The following is a 27,257-nucleotide window of genomic DNA, read 5'->3' on the forward strand; positions in this document are numbered from 1 at the left end:
TTGGAGCATCAATTTGTCTTGAGTTGAATTGATTGGAGGTATTAAGAGAAGAGTTGCAAAATATAAGAAACCTTATAAGAGTAGGGTAAAGGATTGTGCTACCTATCCCAAAATGATCGTAGCTTGATTCGACACAAAATTTTATATTATGTCTATGCATATGGATTCTATAATACACTTGTAGTATAATAACTATTCATAAAGGTTTTCACTTATAAGAGAGTAAAATTTACATGTGTGGTATGGATTAAAAAGATTGACATTTCAATTGAAAGAAAAATAATTTTTTCACGAGGAAAACAAGTTAGTTAACTAATGTACAAACAAATCTCCTCCTTATCTCATCAAAAAAATCAAAACCAGATTTTGTCATAAAGATCTGAGCCAGCGACTTGTTATAACTGAAATGTCCAGCAAGATCTGAGCCAGATTTTGTCATAAAGATCAATAACGTCACAGGCTTGATTCATGCAAAGTGAAATGTATGATTTTCAAAATTGAGAATTTTTTTTCGGTTACCATATTCGATATCTGTGAGATAAGTTCCATATAAAAAAAAAGACGGACCATAATCAAACTCATCGCATGATTGCCACCTTAGAGTTAAACTCAAAGGGGAAAATTCCCAATTTTCAAATTACTCCGCTAATAAATCATACCGCTATATTTTCCACCGTAGACATACAAAACTATAACAAGTTTTGGGGGGGGGGGGGTAAGAGGGAGATATTTAAGTGTTGACACAGTCATATCCATACACATTTTAGTTTTTGTGAATTGGATCTGAACTGTTTTATCAACCACCCAAATTCAACCATAAGCGCCCACATAAGGAGCATATTAGTATAAAGTGAAAGGTTGGAGACTAAATGAATAGCACTAAATTGATCAAAATTATTGCTGTATTGCCTTACTTTTGAGCTTTTTCCTCTTCTGTTGTTTCCTCTTCAGCATCTTCTATTTCACTGGCCAACTTCACCAGATCTTGGACGAGGATTTTCCCTTCTGTTACAATATATACCAACTACTAGTTAATACAAAAGAGGGAAAAAATGATATTATTAAGGATCTCGATCATAGACAAATAATATAGCGTTCGCTGTCCCAATCATGTGCAACATCTTCTATTCTGGGACATTTGACATTTCTAAAATAACACAGCAATATTTTTAAACATTTCAGTATAAAATTCAAACCAAGTCTTGTCGTGATGCTTACCAGATCTAATTCAAAAATCAATCACTTAAATTTGTTCTACTACTACCACTAATAATAGGCAAGTCAAATTAACTTTAAATCTCCAGATATAGTTGAAGCTTGTCATGTATAATTGGAACCCACAGAACAAAAAATAATCGTGCTACTCCATCCAAGCCAAGAAATTAAACTTAATGTTTGAGACTAACTGGAGAATACCCTTCCTTCAATTGAGCTGCTATTTAAAGTCTCCTTCTACCTTTAAAATTGATAGAACATCCCGACTCTTGGAATCTCCTTCTTCGCAGCTTTAATTCATGACCATTTATTGTTCAATATCTTTGATTGGAGGAATCAAATGTGCGGGTTGACTTAAACTTGGGTAGGTCAAAACGGGTCATAAACCTACCAAGCCAACGGTTATTTGGGTTTATATGGGTTGAGTCAAGATGGCTTAACAATGGGTTGAAACACAACTTGCTCAACATGACCCAACTTCCCCTCCTTTTTTGTTTTTCTTTTTGAAAAGAGAATGTGAAAGCTAGCTATGATTTTGTGTATGTATTTAGTTAACTGATTGAGTGAATCATTCTCCAATCTATTTCCAATTGATGTGCACATTTTATTTGTGATCTGTACAATAATAATGTTTATCTTTTTGAAATAAATTTTCAAATGTACATTCTTCAGTTTTTTAAACGTATATTTCCTTTAATAGAAGTGGTTAAAATATGATAGAAACATTTATAGACAACAAGTTGAAGCATATAAAAAGAAATAGACCACAAATTACTACTGTGTTACATCGATCTCTTTGTGATGAAAATACTTACGAGTATTTGATTTTTCATAATAAAAGATTCTACCATTGACTCTTTCCATACCAAATTAATACGTGTGGGATTAAGAGAAAAACTGAAAGATTGCACGTGATCCCGACTCTACAATCATTCAAAATAAGGATGGCCCCATTTGGAATGTTACTCTAAGAAGGAATTTGCAGGACTGGGAGGTTTCTGATTATGTTCGACTGCTAGAGGTACTACATGGCGTCACACTAAATGAGCACATCACAGATAAGTTCAGATGGGGAGGAGCAAGTGATGGTAGGTATTCTGTGAAGGCAGGGTACAGGCTAATAATGGCTAGAAATGGAATTACTGATCTTTGGCCATGGAAATTAATATGGAGAACCAGACTACCACCCAAGGTCATCTGCTTCAGCTGGACTGCACTTTATGAGGCATGTTCGACTCAGGAGAACCTTATTAAAAGGAACTTCCAGTTAGTTAATAGATGCTACATGTGTCAAAGGGATGCAGAAACCAACAACCACCTATTCCTACATTGTAGAGTTGCAGCAGATATTTGGAGCATGTTTTGCTTTGTTTTTGGTATTAGCTGGGTTATGCCTCACAACATGAAGGAGGCATTTCAGAGCTGGGGCAGCTGGAAAGTTGATAAGACCATCAAGAATATCCGGAAAATGATACCTGCTTGTATTTGTTGGAGCATATGGAATGAAAGAAATAGAAGATGCTTGATGGACTTTCAACTCCTAACCACACCCTAATAGAAGAAGCTAAATGTCTTTTGTTTTTATTTAGCTGGGCAAATATTTCCCCAGTAGATTCCCCCGAAACATTTGTGAACTTTGTTAGCTCTTTGTATCTAAGTTAGCATATATGTAGTAAGCTAACAGGTGGTCTTTTTTTGCTTTTTGAAGCTTCTATGCTTCTGCTTCTTGTAATATTTTGCATCTTCTTGATGACATCAATAAAGCCAATTATTTCATCAAAAAAGAAAAAGAGAAAAACTGAAAGATTGGACTGTTTAGTGTTTACAAAAAAAATATGTAGACTTGAAGAAAAAACAAGCACTATATATCAGTAAAAGCATATTACTAATGAAAAGTATTGTATATAACTTATCTGCGAGAAATAGTAAAAGAAGAAAAATGACTACATTTTTTTAATGACAAGAGAATAAGCACACCAGACTTTTACAAGTGACTCTTCGGTGGATCATAGAAATAGAGAAGTGTATTTCGTTTTTGAGTTACCAATCCTGTAGAAGAGTTGCCTTTGGCAGGAGCCAAAAAGAGAAGCAAATTCAACTTAGTTTTGGAGAAAAGAAGCAAAAAAGAAAAAAGTGAAAGGGTAAAGTTTTATAACTTTGGCATACGGCTTGTATGCGGAGTTTTTCCTACGTTAATAAAATTATGTATATTATCCAAAAAAAAATAATCGCCCGGTCTGGTTGGATTTTAGCCTGTCCGGTTACATTGTTTGAACCGATTACCCAAAATTTCCACGGTCCCTTTTGAGTTCAACCCAGTATAACCCATCAACTATTTTATTAATAACCCAACCCATCCAAGCTCGAACATTGGGCAGGTTACACAATATGGATTGTTCCACCTCTAATCATTATCATAGAGGTTTTATAATAGTCAGAGATCCCAGTTAACCATTACTAACTACTGATGAATAGAGAAGAGAATCTAGAGTTCTATTTGCTAACTGCTATTGATGGGCTCTATAACGTGACACAACATTTCGTTTTTTTTTGGGGGGGTTGGGGATAAATCAACACTAGTTAATACTCCTATCCCATTTTATGCGATGCAGTTACTATGTTGAAGAGTCAAAAAAACTTGTCCTCTAAATAAAATTTGATTTTGAACTACATGATTATGTACTTATGTATAGTTTTTACACAAAATTTTCCCTTCCGCAGTATGAATGACCAATGCCCACAGCCAACCCAAAAATTAACTAGTTTGACAAACTGAGCAAGCCATACCATCCTTCTTGGGCAAATGGAGGACAACAATTTGATGTCAGATTATAAACATCATTCTTGCTTTTCCACTGTAACCTATACTAGTTGCCTGCCATTTTATTATCCTCCTTAAATGCCTTCTCAATCTCAAATATAGCTGCATCTAAAAGAATACTCTGGAAACCCTACTAAACTACACTCACTGCAACAATCTCTTTTGTTTTTTTCCTTATTATTATTATTACTATTTTTTGCTTTGATAAGTACAGCAACAAGATATCTCTTTTGTTTCATCAAGCAGCAAGCAATCACCAACATCAAAATGTCGATCCAAATTTTACTGAATTTCTTACGCTAGGTTGTCTTTTTGATTCCCCCTAGGTCCTCAAAAATACATCAGACATTGGGAGGTACAGTTGTAAAGTTGGAAAAAAAATACGTTATGACAGATAGAAACAAGAATTATCAAAGAACTATTCATGTCTAACCTCTGTCCTTGGAAAGGTTGGCTATGAGCTCCTGAATGCCCTCCTTAGCCAATGTATCCTTGAGGTATGCAGCAGCAGATGCCACCTCCTCTGGAGTGACTTTTCCGTCATAATCCCTGCCGCAGGACACAAAAGAGTTACCTTCATTCTCCTATTAACTTCCAAGCAGAATCTAAAAGGAGCAGAAAGTAATATAGGAGAAACAATAAACAAGATTTCTCCATGGAGGAAATTTTTTCTTTTTTATATGGTTGATAGTTCAGCTAGAGAGACAAGTAATCCTATTATGAAATATAAAGATTCTAGTTTTAGCCCAATCACAAAAGAGAAGGATACCAATTTCTGCATTAACCAAAGATACAGGACGCACAGGTGCATTGACATACACCAAATTTACTCATCTGACATTTGCACCCAATGCCAGGATTTTCTGAAACGAAAGACACTCCATACACTACATTATCTACCAGAACCACTATCAGTGGCTGATAAGAATTCCTCCAACCCTAAACTTTCCTCATGATATAAAACATGTACATGAAAACAGTAAATTGATAGCTCACAGGTGATAATGCTGAAATTACTTCAAATGAAAAAGCTGACAGAACATGTATATATTGGGATATAAAACCTCAATGTTCACATGCAAACTTGTTATTATCTCTTTTACGTTGAGCAGTGGCAGTAGTAGTTCATTAAACTCGGTGAAAAAATAGAGACTGTTCAGATTGTTTAGAACTGCCACTTTTTCTTTTTTTTTCTTTTTTGATAAGGTAGAACTTTCTCTCTTCTTTTCTTGCTTCTCTTTTTTCTCTTATTTTTTGATAAAGTAGAGCTGCTGCCTCTTTTTAAATTTTTAGATAGTACCTCGAGCGCAATTTGTAGCCCATATAACTAGCTTCTATATACATACCTATCCAGTAACCGCCAACGATTACCAATCTTGGCATCCACATCATCAATTTCCTTTTCAAGTTTTTGGAGCATTACATCAACCTGTTGAGTGGTAATTACAGGAGGTATATGAGTTTTCATGCATAATCTTACAACTACAATGCAAAAAAGAAATCAAGAATTGGTGCAATTTTAAAGCCTTAGCTAAATATTCCTAGGATCAGTTTTACCCTGTTAATAAGTGCAGATGAAACTTTATCGTCCACAGTCCGTTCTTTATTGCGGTCAGTGTCTTCCTCCCTAGCAGCTTTATATGCCTTTCGGGCTTCTTCTTCACCTTCAGGGCCCCCTTTATCCACCATGCTATTGTACAACTCTATCTGCAATTATCAAAACAAAAATAGCTTCAACGTTGAATTTGTGGTGTTTCCATTGTATTAATATACATATGCACTATGCTGTCAAAAGAATTTACAGTCGCAGTAGAAAAACAACTATGAATATGATTGCAAGAGGACAAGGTGACTGAAAGCAGTCAAGGAATAAACAAAGTCACATATGAAAGTTCTAAAGTTTCCCAACCATCCTCCATCCTCCATCCTCCTTCCTCCTTACGGTAGTACCACATTTGTCTTTAAATAATAGAAATTTCATTAAATACTAGTAGACCTAAAAGAACAGCAAAGCAAGTAGGTTGGGTACCCGAACACATACTCAGTTAGATTCTACTGTCCAAAACCTGCCTAGTGTGCTCTTTTAAGGTTTGTAATCTATCACATTGAACATGTTCCAGTTAGAAGCCTAGAACAGATAGCTACCCATAAACAGGGTGCATTGAGTAATTGAAAGAAGGAAAACCAATAGAGACATAAAATAACATAGCTGATGCTGAAAGATCAAAAAAAACAAAACGCAATAAATTTAGAGTGCACCATCACCAGGTATAGCTACATAATACTTTAAAAGGTACTAATTAAGCCTCACATAATGCCGATGACTAACAGGTGTTATTACAAGAGCTCTTTACAAAATGCCCAGTATAATCTTAAGATCGTTAATGGAAAACATATTACAGGTACAAGATATTGAACCAAGCATAAGATATTAAAGTTTGGTGGTATCAGATATCATAGGGACAATTCAAGTCCCATTGATGAACATTCCAAAAACTTCATCAGAATCACTAAGCTATTGGAAATCAGGAGAAACTCATACGACTCCCACTAGAACCACAGCCACAATAAGCTTATTGCGATTTAACTCCTCAAAAGGAAATTGATACAAAGTTCAATTTTTAGCAATCTTGAACTAATAGACAATGCAACAACCCCTTCAAACCGGAAAGAGAAGTAATGGAAGGTCATTCAAATTATTTAAATAATGATAAACAAAATAATCTGACTTCAAAAAGCAGGTTCTCCAGTTTAGTTTCTTTAAACAAAACAACAAACAGAAAACAAACAACTGAATTAACTAGATCTAGCATGAAATCTAGAAAGACAGTTCGCTTTTGCTTAAATTCCTTATCAGGCATGTTACGATATTTCAAAATGGTAATAGCTCAAGCAATGATATATTACCTCTTTCTTGACAAGTCTCAAAAACTCATGACGCTCCAGGCTTACAGACTGAAAGAATAAGCAACAAAGCAGGACATGATCAGCAAAGATCCAATTTACAAAAGAAAAACTCCATCCTAATACTTACCGAAGCCGATGCTAAAACAGCCAATGCACGACTAAGCTCACAAAGCTGCTCTTGTTGATCCAAAGTTTTGGTTTTCTTTAGTTCTTCTGCTTCTTTAGCTGTTGCAAGAGTCATCTCTTCCAAAGCTACATCCTTCTGCTTTTCTTTCATCTTAGCCTGCTCTTCTTCTTCTTCCTCTTCCTCCTCCTAAAAGCAACGACTTTAGAATTAGTAGTCTACACACAGTAGTTTTTGACAAGGTAAATAATTTCATTAATAACGGGAAAATCACACGTATACAAGCAGTATACTGAAAGGTAGAGAATTACAGCATAACATGATTCTCTATGAACGACATGCAATCTTCTATACACACTGTAATTCCATGGGTGCGCCATAAAGAGACTAGGAACGAGAGGCTATTCCTCAAATGTACATAGTTCTTTCATTCCACAAAGATACTTATAATACAAACCTACGAAATCAGAGGTAAGTTTTAAAATGGTCAACAGCTATCTTCAATCAACATCACATAATTATAACATTTGAAAGCTGACATTGTAATATGTACATTAAAAAATTTGCACCCAAAAGGCAAAAAATATGCTTGAAGAAAGAATTGGACATGAATTGGGTTAAGGAAGGATTAGCAAGTGTATCAAGCAAGTGAAAGAGAGGATTTTGTATTATCCTCCCGGTCGCAAGTCTATCTTAAGTTTTCAATAACATAATTGTAAATAACAGTGATGTCAAACATTGAGCCAACTGCTTAACTTCTCTCTTAACAAAACGGAAATGAAAAGGTTAAACTGAGAATATTTTTTAGGAAAATCCTATGTAATATATTTGTGGCGTGAGGCACTATAGAACTGTCTTATCAGAAAAATGTACATTTTCTCTAACTCACTAACCAAGGACATTCAGTTTGGAGTAAAGTAATAAAAACTGAAAATACAATTTGTCTTTCAAATATTGCTAATAAATTCTGGAAACAGTATTCTAAACTTGAACAATATGAATTCTTCCCAATAGTTTAAATTTATAATGAGGTTTCATGACCCGTAAAATTCAAAAACAAGATTTTACCTTGATGAGCTCTTCTTCCATTTCTAAGAACTCAAGCTTTCTCTTCCTTTCAGCAAGAGAATCTTCAGATGGCATAGATGTAACTTGGACAGTGTCCACCACCTCATCTGGCAGTGATGAAAGTGTAGCTTGAACAGCTTCCTCTGGTTTTACTTTGCCTGATACTGTGAAGGCTCTGACGAGAATAAAATAACACGGTAACATGCTCAGTTGATAGTCTAAATCACAAGATCCTAAAAACAGGGAATGGAATTACCTAGAAAGGATTAACAAAGAAGATGGCACTGAATGGTTGAGCGATAAGTCCAGCCAATCTCGCAACTGCAAAGATATTAGCATCCAAGAATCAAAGATAAGTCTTTTGCACTTTCATACTGAAGCCAATATATTGAAATACACAAGCAGGATTTGAGTTTGTTGCACTGGAGAATGAGAAGTAGTAAGTGCAGTGTGTTGTGCGTCAACTGATGTGTAAACACATTACAATAAATACCAGCTTGTCTTTGTCATTGTTTTCATTTTTTTCAACTACTTCACATCTAGTTGCATGTTAATGATATTTAAACTGCTGTAAATATTCCTTCTAGAAAATAAAAAAGAGTGAAACAGAAGAAAGTCCACATATTATTCTTCTCTCCTCAGATTATTTGTTCCGTCATATACTCCATTCGAAGGCAACTGATCCTTGCATATAACGAACACTATCAGGTGTCCCATATTTTGATGTACTTAACGCATTTTCTTACACTGTCCAGTAGCTTCGAGGCTGCTCCTAAGATGGTTTGGAATTCTTTGGGTGATGCCAGGCATTGTGCAAAGAGTTAATGTTCAGATGGAATTATGGTAGAAGAAAGAGAAGACACAGGGTGTGGAAAGTTGCTCCACTAACATTTACGCAAGTCGTCCGGAGAGAGAAATAAGAGAGCTTTGGAGGGTGTAGAGATGAATTTTGTACAATTGAGGAGTATTCTCTTATTCCTTTGTCTTCCGGTGCACCCATGACGTTCCTTTATGTATAGAAGATTGAGTGATGTTCGTAGAAAACCATATATTTTTGTAGGTCTTCTACTTTTTGGTATATTTCTAGTATAAAGGTTCTTTTTTGCCCGGAGAATTGTCCTAAACTTCCTTCAACCAATTTGGGACTCTAACCCACTCTTACGCCCCCACACGTCCACACCCAACAACTGGAGCGTGAACAATATAAAATGGGGCCAGCATCAGATAAACAAAGAATTGGAATGAGTCTAGCTCTGATACCATAATAAGAAAATGGACCTTGGGCTTAACACAATCCCAAAAGCTAGCTCAAGAGGTGAGGATTGCCCAAGACCATATAAGGAGGCCATAACCCATTCCCTCAACCAGTGTGGGACTCTAACACACTCTAACATCCCGCATTGGTTGAGGGAATAGGTTGTGTCTCCTTATATGGTCTTGAGTTAGGCACAAGGGACATTTTCACAATCAAAAAGAACTGTAAAAGAAATATCAGTCTGGTTAACATTTCTAAAAAACCTTAGATCCCATAAAAAAATATGTGAACCTATTGATGCAAAATCTAGTCGCTATTACAGGCGGCTGGAAGGAAGGAGAACATTGTAACCAAAGCTAGCTGCAAAACTAAGGCTGGTAAAAGATTTAAGGGAATGCTACGCACTGCATTTTCAGCCAGCAAATAGCAGCAATTGGCTAGATACACAAAGAGCAGGGAGACGGGATCCTATAGGACGTGAATATATAGGTGTTAAACGGGCCGGGTTGACCCGGTTTAGAACCGGCCCAGACCGGTTAAACCCGGAACCGGCTCGGACCGGTTAAAGGGGGCTGGGCTGGGCTGGGTAGGAGGGGTAGAGGGGGTTGGTCCGTTTAGAATTTTAAAACGGGTAACCGGACCGGTTGAACCCGGTCCAATGAACAGTTACCCTTATCGGGTTAACCGGCCCGGAACAATGGCTAGAACTTTTTTTTTGTTTTTTTTTTTAATTTTCGAAATAGGTGGGCCCCACTGACCGTTGGCAACGATCAGACCTTGAATTGGTCCGTTGGCCAACGGAAAAATTGCACAAATAGCCTTTTTTTTAAATTTTTAACCCTTTTTCAATTTACAAAACTAACCTTCCCTAAAACTATAAATACTCCCCCCCCCCTCTTCATTTCTTCACTCAATACTCATTTCTCAATCTCAATTTCTCTCATTCTCCAATTTGCAAGACTTCAAGTCTTCAATTCATCTTCTAATTTTATTTGGCTCTCTTTTCTTGAATTTAATTTATCGTGTTTTATCATTCGGAATTTGAAGTTTGAACAATTGAAGTTCAAAATTGAAATACTTGTTTGACGTTTGTTCGTGGTAACATCGGAATTGCGTAATCAAGTGCTCAATTTATTGTCGAATTCGGTGCACTCCCTCCAACTCTTTCTCTTATTTACTATTTTAATTGCATATTTAATTTTAGCTTATACTTTAATTTTTACAATATGTTTAATGCTGCTAAAAGAGCATGTAAAAGAGTTACTGGTAGGGGAAATAAAAAAAGAGGTAGTCCTTCAGCATCTGGTAGTAATAGTAATAACCCATTATTATTTTCACATGTTTCTGAAACATCGCCTAATGATAATATAGATATAGATTATGAACAATTACAAGAAGATTTTGGAATAGAAGATAATGAAATAGGAATGGAAGATGAGATATCAGCTACACCTACTAGTGTTGGAGCTGGTAGTGTTGGAGTTGCTACAAGGGGTGGTGGTCGTGGCACTAGTAGTAGACCACCTGTGACTCCGACTACTAATCGTAGAAAAAGAAGTAAGGTTTGGAATTTTTTTGAAATAATTGAAGGTACTGATAGAGTTAAATGCAAAATTTGTAAATGTGTTTTTAAACATTTGACTGGAGGAAATTTAAGGGGGACTGGGACGCTTAGTAGACATATGAGAACTGAGCATCCCATAGAATGGGGCGCTGATGGTGATGGAAATCAAACAACTATTAACCCTACTACTGGAGGTCTAGTGAAATATGATAAAATGAAGGATCGTGAGGAGTTAGCAAAAATGATTGCTTTGGGTTGTCTACCTTTTTATTTTGCTTCTTCATCATATCTTATTATGTATATTCAAAGGATTTACAATCCTTTATTTAAAGGTATCTCTAGAAGTACTTGTAGAGCTGATATCTTTAGACTTCATGGACAATATCAAACATACGTACGTTATTTGTTTAGCCACCTTCCTTGTAGAGTTTCTCTAACTTCTGATAGTGGCCATGCTGTTAATGGAAATGATTATTTGACAATTACATGTCACTGGATAGATGATACTACTTGTATGCAAAAACGTATTATCGCTTTTAGATATGATGAAGATCAGAGTCATACTGTTGCGTTTATAAGTAGTACTATTTGTGAAGTTGTTGAATTTTATAATCTAAAGCAAAAAGTATTGTGTATGTCTTTTGATAATGCTTCTAACAATAATGCCGCAATTTCAATATTAAAACTGCATTTGCAACCACCTCTTGATGAAATTTTTCATGTTAGGTGTGCATGTCATGTTTATAATTTAATTGTTAAAAGTGGCCTTGATTTATTTTCAACTGAGATTACTCATGTTAGAAGAGCAGTTGGTGTTATTCAAGGAAATAATAGACAATCTAGAATAAAGGAATTTAAGAATAAGTGTGTCCAGTATAACCTTAAACCCAGATTCATGCCCGACGAAATTGTTACTAGATGGAATTATACATATATATTTTTAAAATGCTGCTACAAATATAGATTCCCAATAACTGAAGTTGTTAATGCGCATTGTACTGATCCAAACCGTATGTTAACAGCTAGTACTTGGGAGGTCATTAGTGATGTTAAAATTTTACATAAATTTTATACAGCTACTGTTGAGTTTTCTGGAGCATATTACCCTACTGTTACTATGGCTTTAGTACATATAGCTGAAATTTCTTTTCTACTCTATGAATTTAAGAAAAAAGAAAAATATAAGGATGTTGAAAAAATGCAAGCAAAATTCAAAAAATATTTCTTTCCAATTCCTCCGATTTACTTAATTGGTGCAGTTTTAAATCCTTCTATTAAGATGTCTGATTGTCACCAATTAATGAATGCTTTATATACTTATATGGAGATTGGACCAACTAAAACCCCAGATTTATATGTCTCTATGAACAAGCTAAATGATTATTTACAACAATTATATAATTATTATGCAAATGTAATTGATGATGTTGCTCGTGCTGTAGGTAATGTTAATCCCACTATGCACTGTACCACTTCTGCTACTGTGGATGATGAAGAAGGCCTTGATAGTTTTAATATTTTTTCTACATTTTCTAACACTCAAACCAGTAGCAGGAACATTGATGAACTTCAATTCTACTTGCAGAAGCAAAAAGAGCCTCGCACAAAGGAATTTTCACCGTTGGGATGGTGGCATGAGAATGGAAAGCAATTTCCTGTTCTTTTCGCTATGGCTCGGGACGTGCTGAATGTGCCAATTTTTACTGTTGCATCGGAGAGTGCATTTAGCCAAGCAAGACAACAACTTGGAGACACCCGTCACTCATTGGGAAGCAATGCTTTGGAAGTTTTAGTATGCTTCAGAGATTGGATTAGATCGGAACGAAGAAATCAAGGACGTGAAGATGTTAATAGCACAGAAGACGAGGAACTTGGAGATATATTAACACATGGTAACCCATCCGAATTTAACACTCCAGAAGAAGGTCAATCAAAACCTTTGAATTTACTTGTTAAAAATGTAAATCTTTCAATTTGTAAGTTTGAATTATGAAATAAATGTAGCACTTGCAACAAGTGCATTTTTTCCCATCTTCCTTGTATTCTTTATGTTAATACTTTGTACTAATATAACCTAAAATAGTTATACAAAATTCCAAAAAAAAAAAAAAATACACTAAACCCGGCCCGGCCCCCTCAAACCCATAACCCTTACGGTTCAATTTTTACCTGGATGAACCCGAACCCATTAAACCCGTTAAGAACCAACCCGGAACCGGCCCGGACCGTAACCCGTACGGGTCCAAAAAATAGCGGCCCGGCCCGGCCCACCCTTTTAACATCTCTGCATGAATATCAGAAGGATCTACAAGATTGGGAGATGAAGGAGCTGAATAGCTTGGACTACTATATAAGCAAAAAGTATCGTCTTCAAATAGAGAAAGAAACAAGTGGATTTGGGAAGGGCACAAAATGTAGAAAAAACATTACAACTATCAAGGCACTAGTAGGTGTAGCTGATATCTCATCTTCTAAGAGAGAAGAAAGATTTCCCCCATTGGACAATATGGTCAAGAAGACCGAGAAAAGTGTCTTTACTTTGAGAGTTGCATGGGATCCATTCTTACAGCAGAGAACTAGACTTTTTTGAGAAGGTAAAGTGTCTAGTATATTCAAAAAATCATCAGCACAAACTTTGTGCTTGAAGCCTAAATAGGCAATTACAATGTGAAAAAGCAAAAATATAGTCCTTGTTCTTCTTACAAGGAACTCAAAACATCTAGGATTGAATCAGGATCCTCTACATATTCTGATTTACACCAAAAACAAAAAAGAAGAATACACTTCATCTTAATCCTTTGTAGAGAGTTGGTTGTATCTTCAAAACATCTCAGGTTCCTTTCTTTCCAAATTGTCCACCAAATAATTGCCGAGACAATTTTCCATCTTAATCCACCGTGAACGCATAGCACCATGCCTTCACTGTCAAACTCGAAACATTCTATCACCACCATCTACGTATCATGATTTCTAACATTCTATCACCACCATATGAGAGCCACCCCCGCTGCGACCCCAATCCAGCAAAACTTTCCGGCAAACAGTACCCCACGCGCCCACACACGCGGCCCCTTTCCGGCAATTTCCTGGCCACGCGCCAGCGCGTGAGCACTTTCCCGAGCAAATCTGACCTGGTCGTCTTCAAACAGCCTACTCGTCGTACCATTCCGAGTCTACCCCTCTATTTTTCTCTGAATTCCGACGACTTTCACTATTTTCCGGCGACTGGGGCTTCTTTTTTCGGCAAAAACCAATTTCTCTTACTTTAATCATCCCCTCTGATAGACTACGAATGAAGGACTCTACGGAGGGAAGTTCATACTTCTCTTTAGAATCAAGAAAGCTAGAAAATATGTCTTTTATCAAAGCTGTCTCTTGGCCAACACTAGAATTTGAGGGCAGATGTAATCGAAAGTTCGATGCAGGGTAGGAGCCGCATTTCTCACTGTTTAAGGACCATACTCTCAGGCGTAAGGGTTTCCTGAAGTCTTGTCTGATTGGGTATTTTTCCAAATGGGTTGGTTCTCCAGAGGCTATTAGGAACTGGGCAGCAGAGGCATGGAACGTCAAGGACGGGCGTATCAAGCTTCAGAAATTCTCGTCAGAGGAAACAGATGGTTTGATGGGAACTTCTTAAAGCTAAACAGATGGGTGGAGCACGATGGGTGCCTTGACCCCCGTTTTGCTGGTGAAACTCTGTTGGTCAATATGGTCGGTCTCCCGGTGCATCTTTGGTGTCTTTACCTATTCAAGAAGGTTGGGGAAATCTGTGGAGGTTTTATTGATGTCATCTGCACCCTACATGATCTATCGCGAGTGAGGATTGTGGTGAGGAAAGGGGGCAGAATTCCTGTCTCCACCGTGGTGGAAGATGGCTACTTGAGTTACAAGGTTTGGTTGAGCCCTGAATTTCGCCCGATATTTATGCCTGTAATATTGGCTGAAGAAAAGGGAAGGTCAAACAGAAGGGAGGGGAGGGGTAATCAGTCTATGTATGGAGGGGAGAGAAATCAATGGGCTAGCCTAGAAGCAGAATATAGAACAAGGCAAAATTCCAACAGAAGGGTAAGACGTGAATACCCCTGGGTTAGTAACGTGGGCTGGAAAGGCAGAATGGGTCGGTCCTCTTCTAATTATCATAGGGCCGAAAAAGTTCCAAGCAAGCATAGGCCAGGGCCAACACACACGGGACCGGCAACTTTTCCCAACTCCATTAGAATTGACCCTAAGAAGCCCAGTTCATTTCAACATGCATCCTTCAAGGCTCCTAAGCATACGGGAACAACAACTCCATCTACTACAGGAAACGGTGCTTCGAATAGTGGCATTTCCTCACCGAGCTCCAGTGACCTGCATCCATCTGATCCAGGGGCAGCACCGGCCAAAGCTGGCGGTGTTGTTCAACAACCTAACGCCTCTGATGGACCCAGCTACAACGCCCCCTTATCTCATCCGGTGATTAGACGTGCCGAGGATTCTCCTCATGATTCTCCGCCCTCTGTGGAGATTGCTGCGTTGACCCCAGTTGCGGCTAGTGCCAGGCCATCATCTCCAGATAATGTGATACACATGGCTCAGTGTACCAAATACAATGTTGGCCCTCACGGTCATCCTAATAGCAGCGGGGTGAAAACTCCAGAGGCTGGTGCGTCCCAACAAAAGGGTGAGATCCCTCCGGCACATAAGGTTCCTAGTGCTAGCAATGTCATGGTCCTGTATTCCCCGGGTAGGGGTAAAGAAAGGGCATTAATAGAAGACGCATGTCCAATTTCATCACAGATGGGAGGTGGAGGCATGTCTTTCTGGATGGAGGATAAGCTGTTAAACTTTGGGAAGTTTTTAGGTGTTTCTTTTGAAGGGAAGGAAGATAGGGTGTTAGAATTGTTAAGGGAGATCGAGCAGCAGTCTCTTAATGAGGGCGTAAGGACGGAGTTGGGTCAAGGTGATAAGCTAAATAGCAATGGGGGTGTAGTGGTATGCCAGAGAAGGGGCCGGGTGTCCAACAGGGAATAAGGGAGCTCGGCAAGGGGAGGTGTGGAGACAGGGGATATTGTTTCTTATGGAAGTTAAGATCCTTTCATGGAATGTGAGGGGGATGAATGACCCAAACAAAAGGGTCATCATCAAGGTGGGAGTTAGAGAGTGGGGTGCCAATCTAGTTTTTCTTCAGGAAACCAAAATGGAAGTCGTGTCGGACGCAATTGTTAGGAGTGTTTGGGGAGGTAGTTGGGTAAAATATGACTGGGTCCCATCAGCGGGAAGTGCATGGGGTATTCTTCTTATGTGGGATGATAGAAGTTTGGAGGTAAAGGAGGTCAAGAAGGGAGGCTAGGGTGGAGTGGGGATTTGGGGGAGTGTACGGGTCGGTAGGAGAAGGGTCCAAGGTACTTTTCTGGGAGGAACTTGCAAATGTTATGGGGGAGTGGGACATTCCATGGGTTCTAGGGGGAGATTTTAACACTATTAGATTTCCGGAGGAGAGAATAGGCTACAATTTGATTTCGAGGGCCATGGAGGAGTTTTCTGACTTCATCAATGATCATCTTATTATTGACCTTACTCTGTCAGGGGAAAGGTTCACATGGGCCAGGGCGGAGGATTCCAACTCAAGGTCAAGACTTGATAGATTCCTGATATCGCCTTCATGGGACGAGCTAGGCTGACTTCATATCATATGCCTAGTTTGCTAGATGGGTGCAGAAGAAGAGGGGCACACGCTCCTTTTCGATTTGAGAACATGTGGTTGACAGTGCCAGGTTTTGGAGATAAAGTGAAAGAATGGTGGACAAGCTACGGGGTGTCAGGGACACCTTCATTCCGCCTTTCAAAGAAACTCAAATTGCTCAAGGGAGATATTATTAGATGGAATAAGGAGGTTTTTGGGAGGGTAGAGGTTAAAATGAGGGAGCTTATGCATGAATAGAGGGAGTTAGAGAGAGGGGAAGGGGTGAGAGAGTTAGATGAATCCGAGAAACAAAGATTGGGGGAGATTAAAAGGGAAATAGCTGAGTTAGCAATAGCTCAGGAGACTAGTTGGAGACAAAAATCATGGGCGCTTTGGTTAAAGGAGGGAGATTTAAACACCAAGTTTTTCCACAGGGTTGCGGTTGCAAATCGAAGGAGGAATTTCATACAATCTGTAGTGGTGGATGGGGTGAGAATGGAGGGAGAGGAAAAGGTCAAAGGGCGATAGTGGGGTTTTATGAAAAACTGTACAAGGAGGAAGCTAGCTGGAGGCTTACTTTAGGGGGAATAGAGTTCAACCATATAGGGGAAGGGAGATAGTGAGTGGCTAGAGAGGGCTTTCGAAGAGGATGAGGTGCACGAAGCTGTGTCGAGTTGTGCTGGTGATAAGGCCCCTGGGCCTGATGGGTTTTCCTTGGCCTTTTTCCAGGTTTTTTGGGACACCATTAAAGGGGAATTAATGGAAGCCATTGAATACTTCCACTTGAATGGTGTTTTCGAGAGAAGCATCAATGCTTCTTTTATTACCATTGTGCCTAAGAAAAAGGGTGCAACTTCTATCACAGACTACAGGCCTATTAGCCTAGTGGGGAGCATTTACAAGATTATTTCTAAAGTGTTATCCAATAGGCTCAAGAGGGTTCTTGACGTGACAATGTCGTCCTCCCAGAATGCATTTGTGGAAGGAAGGCAGATCCTGAACGCAGCTTTGGTGGCAAATGAATTGGTAGACCCCAGAAGAAAAAATAGAGAACCCGGATTACTATGCAAGTTGGACCTTGAGAAGGCTTTCGACCATGTAAATTGGAATTTCCTGGATTTCATCATGATGCAAATGGGAGTTGGGGCTAGATGGAGGGGATGGATCAAGTACTGCATTTCCTCAGTCAGATTTTCTGTTATGGTTAATGGTAGCCCGTGTGGTTTCTTTAGCAGCTCCAGGGGTCTCAGGCAAGGTGACCCACTATCACCCATGCTATTCATTTTAGTGATGGATGCTCTGAGTAAAATGATGGATCGTGCGGCAAGCGGAGGTTTCTTGCGAGGATTCTCAGCTTCGATCGGGGTGCCCAGTGCACGAAGAGTCTCTCATTTGCTTTTTGCGGATGACACACTGGTTTTCTGTGACACGGATATAGAGCAACTGACCTACCTGAAACATGTACTGCAGTGGTTCCAGATAGTATCAGGCCTAAAGATCAACCTTGGCAAGTGTGAGATTTTTCCAGTGGGTGACGTTGCTAACATTAATGTTTTGTCTCTCGTTCTCAAATGTAAGGTGGACTCTCTCCCCACTAATTATTAGGGCCTCCCTTTGGGAGCTTTGTACAAGGATACTTCGGTTTGGAACCCGGTAATCGAAAGGGTGGAAAAACGATTAGCAGGATGGCAGAAACGCTACTTATCAAAAGGCGTTAAGGAAGTGCTTATTAAAAGCACCTTATCGTCCATGCCCACGTATTACTTGTCCCTGCTGCAAGCTCCTGTGAACGTCGTAGAAAAACTGGAGCGGCTTCAAAGGACTTTTCTTTGGGATGTGGCAGATGGAACTAGAAAGTTTCATCGGATGAATTGGCAGACAGTCACTTCCCCAAAGAAGTGGGGAGGTCTCGGAGTAAAAGATCTTAGGGTATTCAATACAGTTTTGTTAGGGGAGTGGCTGTGGAGATTCGGGATAGAAGATCATGCTTTATGGAGGGAGGCCATAGTAGAAAAGTACGATTCCACGGGAGGGGGATGGAGGACTAAGGCAATCACATCACCTTTTGGGTGTGGCATGTGGCGAAGCATCATGAAGAATTGGGAAGACTTTAATGAAAACATCATTTATAGGGTGGGAGATGGAAGGAGAATCAGTTTTTGGAATCATAGGTGGTGTGGAGAGGATACTGTTAAGGTCTCTTTCCCTAACGTCTACAGAGTTTCGAACCAGAAGGAATTGATGGTCCAACAGATTCGCAAGGAGCATGAAGGGGGCATAGTATGGGACCTCTCATTTAGAAGGAACATGCAAGATTGGGAGATTGCAGAACTCCAAGATTTGTTAGCACTGCTATATGGCCAACATAGTACACACACTTCTAGCGACTCTTGGAGATGGGGGCTGCGTGGAGATGGTCTGTTCACCGTAAAGTCTTATTACCAGAGCATGCTGGTGAGAGATGAGGCCAATTTTCCATGCTCATCAATCTGGATTCCTAAAATGCCCACGAAGGTGTGTTTCTTTGCATGGCTAGCAGCGAGATGAGTGATCTTGACTGCTGAAAATTTGCGGAAGAGAGGAATTACAGTTGTTAGTTGGTGCTACATGTGTAAAATTTCAGGGGAAGAAGTTGATCACCTGTTACTGCATTGCCCTGTTGCAGCGGGCCTGTGGAGAGCAATCTTGTGCTTTTTTGGAGTTCAATGGGTCATGCCTAGCACTGTTAAGGAAATGCTATACAGCTGGGCCGGTTCCCGTCGAAGAAGAAAGCAAAAGGCGTGGAAGTTCGCCCCCTTAGCTCTCATGTGGATAGTTTGGGGGGAGAGAAACAGGAGAGCTTTTGAGGGGATTAAGTCTAGTTTTTCTCACCTTAGGAATAGTCTTTTATCTTTAATCGTATTCTGGTGCACCCATATAGCACCTACGTGTATGGAAGATTGGGCTTCTTTTGTAGAGAATCATGTTCTGTTGTAAATTCTCTACTTTTTTATATACTTCTTGTACGCGGGAGTTCTATCCCTTTTGATTAATACAATTTACCTTATCAAAAAAATAAAAGTTCAGAGGTGCTCCCTGGCATTACCCATCTAGCACCTCTGAGATTAATGAACAAATCCCATAATTGGCTGGTCACTCTACAATGAAGAAACAGATGGCTGATTGTCTCAGCATCATTCCCACACAAATAACATCTTGAAACAATTGGTATACCCCTCTTCCTTAGATTATCCTGAGTGAGGACAGCCTCCCTAATTACCAACCAGGTAAAACAGGCCACTTTATAAGGCACTTTTACTTTCCATATGTGTTTCCAAGGCCATAAACTGAGTTGAGATCCCTCCTGGTTCAAATCTTTGTATGCAGAGCTGACTGAATACATCCCACTACTGTGTTTTTGCCATCTGAGTGTATCTTCACCCTCCTGTAGTCCACTACATTGTTCTAGTGTTCTATAAAATTCAATCATTCTAGGCACCTCCCAATCCTGTAGGAATCTTCTGAATGTCAGATTCCAACCCTGTGTACACCATAGTTCCTTCATAGTAACCCCATGTTGTTGATTCAGAGTATAGATGTCAGGATTAGTTGCTTTAGACTTCCAATTCCCAAACAGCAAAAAACTAGACTAAAAGAAAGATAATATGTATCAGTTGGTGTTTCGTGTGTACCAGACAGTGGAGGAAGTCAACCATTCGTTGTGTCACTGTCAAACTGCATAGAGGATATGGAGTTCAGAGTGGAACATGTTTGGAATTCAGAGAATGATGCTAGGGCAGCTAAAGACATGCTATTGTGCCTAGTGCCTATTAGGTTTGCTCAAAAGCAGAAGAAGAATTGGGTGAAACATTTCGTTTTTCTGTGAAGTTCTGGAGCACATGTCGTACTCTAGTCAGTATTGATGACAAGAGGATCTTTGTTGAGAACCAGGTTTTGACATAGGTTTCTTTACTTTTTGTATACATCTTGTAAGAGGTTTTACTTGCCCAACATTTCAATAAAGTATTTACCTATATCAAAAAGGAAATTAGGGATAGAGTCGTATAGACCACTCAAAATAACGCACAATTCTCTGGATAAATACTTTTCAACTGATAATTTCCAAAGCCAAATAGGACTCCACAAACAATAGAGAACATATCAGGTTTCCCATTAAGTTGTTTCAAATGACTAGATTGACAACAAAATCTAACTAGTATGACTATATCCAGAAGTTTCTGCAGGATACACCAGACTTACAAAAATATAGAACCAAAAGATGCAGAAATAAGGTGTAAACCATTGAGAACAAGATAAGGCGTAAAGACAACAAATTTTGAGACAAAAGTAGTTGATTTGCTCGAGTCAACAATTTAAACAAGACTAACAAAAGATCAAAGCATACCTGCTGCCGCATTTCTACTACTGAAAGTAATCCAAGTAAGCCTCGTTCTCGACAGGCTTGACGGAGCTCATCCTCCGAAAGGGATTCTACGCCCTCTGCTTTAATCATCTTGTCATCATTCTTGATCCTGCCAAAAGCAGCAAAGTTTTGTTAAATGAGCGAAAAAATTTGCTTCTACAGCACATGCATCACAAAAGCATTAACTCATCTCCAAAATGAAGATGTAACCACCAAGATCTAGAGGAAATCTACCACGAACAAAGCAACAGAAAGATAGGCTTTTATTGTGAGAGGATACAAATTGCCTGCACGTCACAGGTCTTGCATGCTCTCATTAGATTTGCTTGACTGTTCTCACTATGGCCTCCATTTTCTAGACTTCTTTCAGTCCTTATGCCTTTTTTACTGATTCCCTGTTACAACCCAGCAATTCCCCAAGAAAAAGTCAAACAAACAGGACCACCTGATTATCTAGTTTGGCACGAGGTTGTTGTAGCTAGAAATGATAGGGGCTATAATCTCTTAACAGAACTTTTAAACATATCAAAGCTACCTTATGTGATATGACCATAGGAATGAAAATCAGTTCTTAGACACACTAACCATAATAATGAAGACCAGTTTATTTTAAAGAGAATAAAGGCACAACTGAAGGAGGAAAAGGGAAATGAACCGTTTAGGCTCGAGTTATTCAAAATTTGGAAGGAAAATACAGATCAACTGATTAAATATTCGTAGAAGGAAACAAAACATACTTTGGATAGAAAAGGATATATAAACTATTAGACACAAGTCAACTCAAAATGAAGAACCATAATAGTGAAGACCAGTTTATTCTAAAGAAACAATTTTAGGAAGAAAACATAGATGAACTATTTAGGCTCGACTTATTCAAAAATCAAAACTAAAAAGGATAATAGAGATCAGCGGACTAAATATTTGTTGAAGAAGGAAAAAAGAGCATAATTGGAGATAAAAGGATATATAAACTATTAGACACAAGTTAACTCAAAATGAAAATAACGAGACTTACTTTTGAAGCCTCTTTCGAAGCATGAATCGCAAATATGCATCAGTTCCAAAGGGGTTGATACCCATATATTTGCACATATTCACCAACCTCGGTCTGCATTTGACGAATATCAATTGCACTTCAATATTTTAACCACCAGCAATATATGCAAGAAATTTCCATATAGTCAGAATTAAACCAAGAAAGTGTAATTAGGCAGAAACCTGCTGATATTATCCAAAGTGAGCTCATCATTAAACAGCTTGGCAAATCCTAAAATTTCTTCATTAGATACACTAGCACCCCTTCTGACCTAATCAATTGTCATATAAACATCTACAGTAGTTAGATAGAGAAAGGAGGGGGGAAGAGCAAATAAAAGCTTTGGCTTAATAATTCAAGATTTGGCAAATGAAGAAAATACAAATGAAAGGAAACCCAAAAAAGAAGTGACAAATAAATATTTACCTTATTCATAAATTCATCAAGATCCTCTGCTGTATTCTTTAGTTCTCCGCTTCGTGAGTTTTTAACTTCCTTTGCCATCTCTTTAACTGTTTCTTGTAGAAACTTCGCATATTCAATCCTAGCATTCAGCTTCCTTTTCAGAGCCTCCTGAATTTAAGCAATTGAAACACTATAAGGATGTGCATACTCAGAGCTTAATGGAAATAAAAAGCCTACAAAATCACATCTGACCAACCACACCCATTGTTCGTAGACAAAAAACAACTTCCAATACTCATTTTTTAACTTCAACATGGCACATTTTTTTTAAACTTCAACCAAATATTGTCCAACCACCTATTAACTGGATTGTCCCTGTTACACAGTTCCATGAGCAGACATAACTATATACAAGCCTATCAAACAGAAGCTAACTAAATAGAAGTTGCAACCATGGCATCGTAGTGGATGTTCCTCAGCTTTTCAAGGAAATGCTCATATTCTTCCTTGCGAGGCAAATAATACAACAGGGCAACAATTACCAGGCCCACATAAGGTTATAAAATCTTGTGAATAGAACTAAGTGATCTTTTTCTTTTTTTTTTTTTTTTTTTGGGGGGGGGGTGGGGGGGTGGGGGGGGGGAGTTTGCAGTAACTTAAATTAATTGACTTGTGAAGTCAAGACAATCTCTACAACAGTCGAAAGATAATATCATAATTGAAACAGAAGTTATTTTCCAAGCATTTCCTTGGAGAAAAAGAGATCAGACCCTAAAAGTATAACAAAGAACATATATGACAGTCTAATGTATAATACAACCTGCAGCTGATTTGAATATATATCAAGCACAGAAGGCTCCATATTGAAGTGCTAGAATAACCAAATGAAAAGCTTTGCCCCCTACACCAATCCACTGATATGTTAAAAGAGCCAAACAGGATATAATGCTTTCTCCCCCACTGTTTTACCACAAAGCTTTTTCTTCCACTACTATATCCAAGGACTCATATTATCTTGAGAACTGACTTACCTCCAGGAGATTTGGATAATAAAAAGCCTATAACTCTTATAATTGAATTTGTCAAGGATAGCAATCTTGACAAACGGCACATGCTAACTCATAAGTAAAGTATTCCATGTCTTTCAATCCTTAAGCTGCCACAGAGACCAAGAGCTCGGACATCATGGAGCATCTACATTACTTAAAAGGGGGAAGCAAGGGGTAGCTGGGTAAAAGTTTTTTTTAAGCGTATCATTGCCTCCAAGATATCCTTCAAATTAAGTGACTAAAGGAGCTTATCATTAAAAGGAAACGCTAATCATGTCCTCAGATGACTAATCAAAGGGAAAGTCAGGCCATAACAGAGGGTATTTTTCTCTGAAGGGAATAGGAAAGAAAGCAAATCATTCTTTTCCTGTTTCAAAGAAAAAATTATTCATAGTTACTATCTTGATTGAAATTTTATTTTACTTATAATTTTGCAAACACGTGGAATCTGTCACAAAAATTGGCGTCAGAGATAGAGAAAGAGAATGAGCAGCAATCAAGTTTTAGCACAAAAGAAAATAGCCGCTGGAACAATTGGCACAAATCTTGCCTCTTCTTTCATCTTATCTTGGAAGGTTGATGGCAGCATGTTGGGAAACACTGCCAGGAATACCGGCAACAAGAACTCCATAAATGGAACAATAATAAACACTGCAACAGGAACCAGCCTAAAAATATCAGCTGTTGTCCGTGTTAGTTGTTGCCTTTCCCTCCGGGAAAGACTCTTCCCATTGGCTGTCTTCAACAACAGTCTTGAACATATCCTAACATCAGCCCAAAGCAGTTTGGTGCCCAACCAATAGTGTTGCATTGTTGACTTAAATTCATCCTTCCAATGTCGCATCTTTTTTGCCCAATCTTCCCTGGAATAAGTGCAAAAAGTGACTTAATACATAGGTATAGAACATTATCTATCTGTTATATAGGAATAAAATATATTTTCAACCTGCTCATTGAAGCAACAGCTCTCAAAGCAGGACCAATCCCTAATAGCACAGCCCAAATTTTCTTAAGTATAGGTTGAATACCATTCTGTGAATCTTGCAGCTGTTTTGCTTTTGCTTTGGCTTTGGCCATGGTTAAATCTTCAACTGCTTCATCACATTCTTCTGGTGAAGCTTCTTTCTTCTGTCTAACAGTTGGTTCTTCATCCTTATCATTTCCTTTACCGAAATCAGGTTGACCTGCTGCAGCTGTCGAATATCGTTGATGGTCTGTCATCCACCTGGTCCCCAAAGGAGAAAGAGACCCATATCTTCCTATTCTCAGACCCAGGGCTGGAATTTCAGATGATTTGGATAGGACACGTTTTCCCCATACTTTTAGTAACTCATTTTCGGTTAGTGGATTTGAATTTCTTTCCTTTTTGTTTTCTGCATTTTGAGATTGATGAGTTACTGTAGAGCACCAATCCCAAGAATTAGAAGCCTTAGAAGATCCACAGTTCTCATAGCTCGAAAAACCTCGAATGAAAGTATGAGGTCTCACAGTAGAATCAAAGAGGTTCCTCTTCCTTCTCAATATTGCTCTTGAAGCCATTAGCAAAAAGTTCTTCTTTGCATACAGCTAATGTAACATATTTCAGAAATTCCTCGCCTAAAGCCAGCCTGTTTAATAGAACAGATTATTATACTAATAAAAGACCATAATTCACTAAACGTACAGGATCATATAAGCATTTTACTTAACAGATTTTTTTTGGATCAACTAATTAAAAAGCAAGTGAATTAGTTCAATTCTATTATCTTCTTTCCTCATTACAACCACCTCCTCAAAGGGCAGCCCGGTACACTAAGCTCCCGCTATGCGCGGGGTGCGGGGAAGGGCCGGACCACAAGAGTCTATTGTATGCAACCTTACTCTGCATTTCTGCAAGGGCTGGAAAAGGCTGTTTCGAATTGAATGGGGAGTCAGTTCAATATATACCAATTTGCTACAGTTATTAGTAACTGTCGTGTATCTGTATTGCAAAGTCATGCTGCCATTCAATCCACCCCAAAACTTCACTTTCTCTTCCCAATTTCAACTTTCAGGTGTAAAATCTTTACATTACTGAATGCAAAACAAAAAAACTGGAGCAGACAGTCCTTACTGCAACATGAATGCTCTAACTTCAAATGATAAACAACAATTACATTCATTTTTTATGTGGATAAATGACAATGATTGCATTCTGTTGCAATAAACACTCTTTGCCTCCCACAGAAAGAAAGTCAATCCAAGCAGCAAACAAAAATGCCAAATCCCCTGCTCGTTGAATCACATATCCACAATCTTCCTTCCTTTTTTTTCTTTTTTGATGACAGAGGTGTTCGGGACAGCTTGTGTTACCCCTCGACCCTCGACTATTCCACCATATTCCCCCTACCACAAGTACTACGTAACTCTACTTACCAAGATTGAGCAGATGAGAAGAAATCACCTAGTATTGTTTGTCTCCACTGGGATTTGACCCTGAAACCTCATGGTTCTCCACACACTTCACTGACCACTAGGTCACACCCTTGAGTATCCACTCTTCCTTCTTCCGCAGCTCCAAAGACCTTCCAAAAGCTTATAATACTCATCCAATCAACAAAAAATAGTACTAGCAAAACATTTCCATTACCATCCTTCCTCATTATCCCAAAATTAAGTATCTACAACCACCTCATTACACAGTTTTCCACAAAATCACACCTGATGTAGCCACTTGTCCATCATGCATAAATGTATACATATCCACACTATTCCTTCTTCCACAGGTCCAAATAACTTCACGATGTCTATAGTACACATCCCAATCCAGAGACAGATGTCAGGTGTTAGTTACAAGTTCATCCGAACCCAGGAGCTTTGGCTCAGACTCCGTATATTATCACTACATAAGTATAAGTAATCTATTTCGAACCATTAAAGCAAATGAGTTGGGGTAGAGTTATGGTAGAATCCCCAAGGCGAAACCTAAAGTTCAAATTATGGATCCGCCTCATTCCCAGTCTACAAATTCCATTATCATAGTCTTTCCTCTTTATCCTCAAAATTCAGTTTCTACAACCCGCTAGTTACACAGTTTTCCACAAAAACAAACCTAACATATCCATTAGTTCATCATCCACAAATATACGTTCATAAAAGCAATCAAAAACCTCGTCAAAAAACAAATTCAATTCGCATTGCTTCAAGCTAAGTAAATACAATAACTCGCTCAATGTATGCATTCCAAATGAGAACAAATAGTAAAAAATGTAAGCTAAAATTAATTTTAAAAAAACACAAAAATATCATCAAAATCAACCGAAAATATGAAATGAAACAATTGAATAAGCTCTGACCTGAGATTGATGATCGACAAATTCGTGTTCGAATGTTCTAGAAGAATGAAATAAAATCAGCAGTCACGTGTAAATGATTTTTCACCAAATAGTTTAGTATATCAAATCGAACACGTCTTTCAGTAATAGAAATTTACATAGAGAATTCGGAGAGAGTCGAGTCTTCGCGCTAATCAATTTATAGTAAGAGAGATGCACTGGAGTAGGGAGCAAGTATATTCCCGAGAATAGAGTGCATAGCCACTAAAAGAGACTGGGTCGTGCTTTTTTACCTGTGCTAAATGTAATGGACCGTTCCAGGAATGTGTTGGATTAACTTGAAATGGATTGGGCTTTTGGCACTTTTGTGTTGGGAAAAGAACACAACTAAGCAATAATTTTAAAAAATTTACACATCTTAGCAGATTTTCTTAATTTACATTTTTGACGTAA

General features: G+C 38.5%; 1 protein-coding gene across 1 annotated transcript; it reads right to left on the reverse strand.

Moving 5' to 3' along the window:
• Positions 1-569: 569 nt before the first annotated feature.
• LOC104214144 (uncharacterized) lies at positions 570-27,044 on the reverse strand. The gene is made up of 15 exons (XM_009763780.2): positions 26,826-27,044; positions 24,458-25,118; positions 24,062-24,374; positions 22,484-22,630; positions 22,240-22,328; positions 22,037-22,129; positions 21,004-21,130; positions 8,392-8,456; positions 8,136-8,310; positions 7,071-7,256; positions 6,944-6,991; positions 5,594-5,743; positions 5,383-5,465; positions 4,470-4,585; positions 570-1,005 (listed from the first exon to the last, which is right to left on the reverse strand). The coding sequence occupies exons 2-15, from the start codon at positions 25,048-25,050 to the stop codon at positions 911-913; spliced, it is 2,280 nt and encodes a 759-aa protein (XP_009762082.1). The 5' UTR covers positions 25,051-25,118; positions 26,826-27,044; the 3' UTR covers positions 570-910.
• Positions 27,045-27,257: the final 213 nt, after the last annotated feature.

This window comes from Nicotiana sylvestris, chromosome 5 (genome assembly GCF_000393655.2).
Source record: "Nicotiana sylvestris chromosome 5, ASM39365v2, whole genome shotgun sequence".
Taxonomy (NCBI): domain Eukaryota; kingdom Viridiplantae; phylum Streptophyta; class Magnoliopsida; order Solanales; family Solanaceae; genus Nicotiana; species Nicotiana sylvestris.

Bases quoted from the DNA above. Each gene is read 5' to 3' on its own strand.
- LOC104214144 (XM_009763780.2), bottom strand. From the start codon at position 25,050: ATGGCTTCAAGAGCAATATTGAGAAGGAAGAGGAACCTCTTTGATTCT. The intron at 24,375-24,457 runs GTTGAAAATATA...CACTTATTCCAG, and splicing joins GCTGTTGCTTCAATGAGCAG to GGAAGATTGGGCAAAAAAGA. The intron at 1,006-4,469 runs GTTAGACATGAA...ATATTGTAACAG, and splicing joins CAACCTTTCCAAGGACAGAG to AAGGGAAAATCCTCGTCCAA.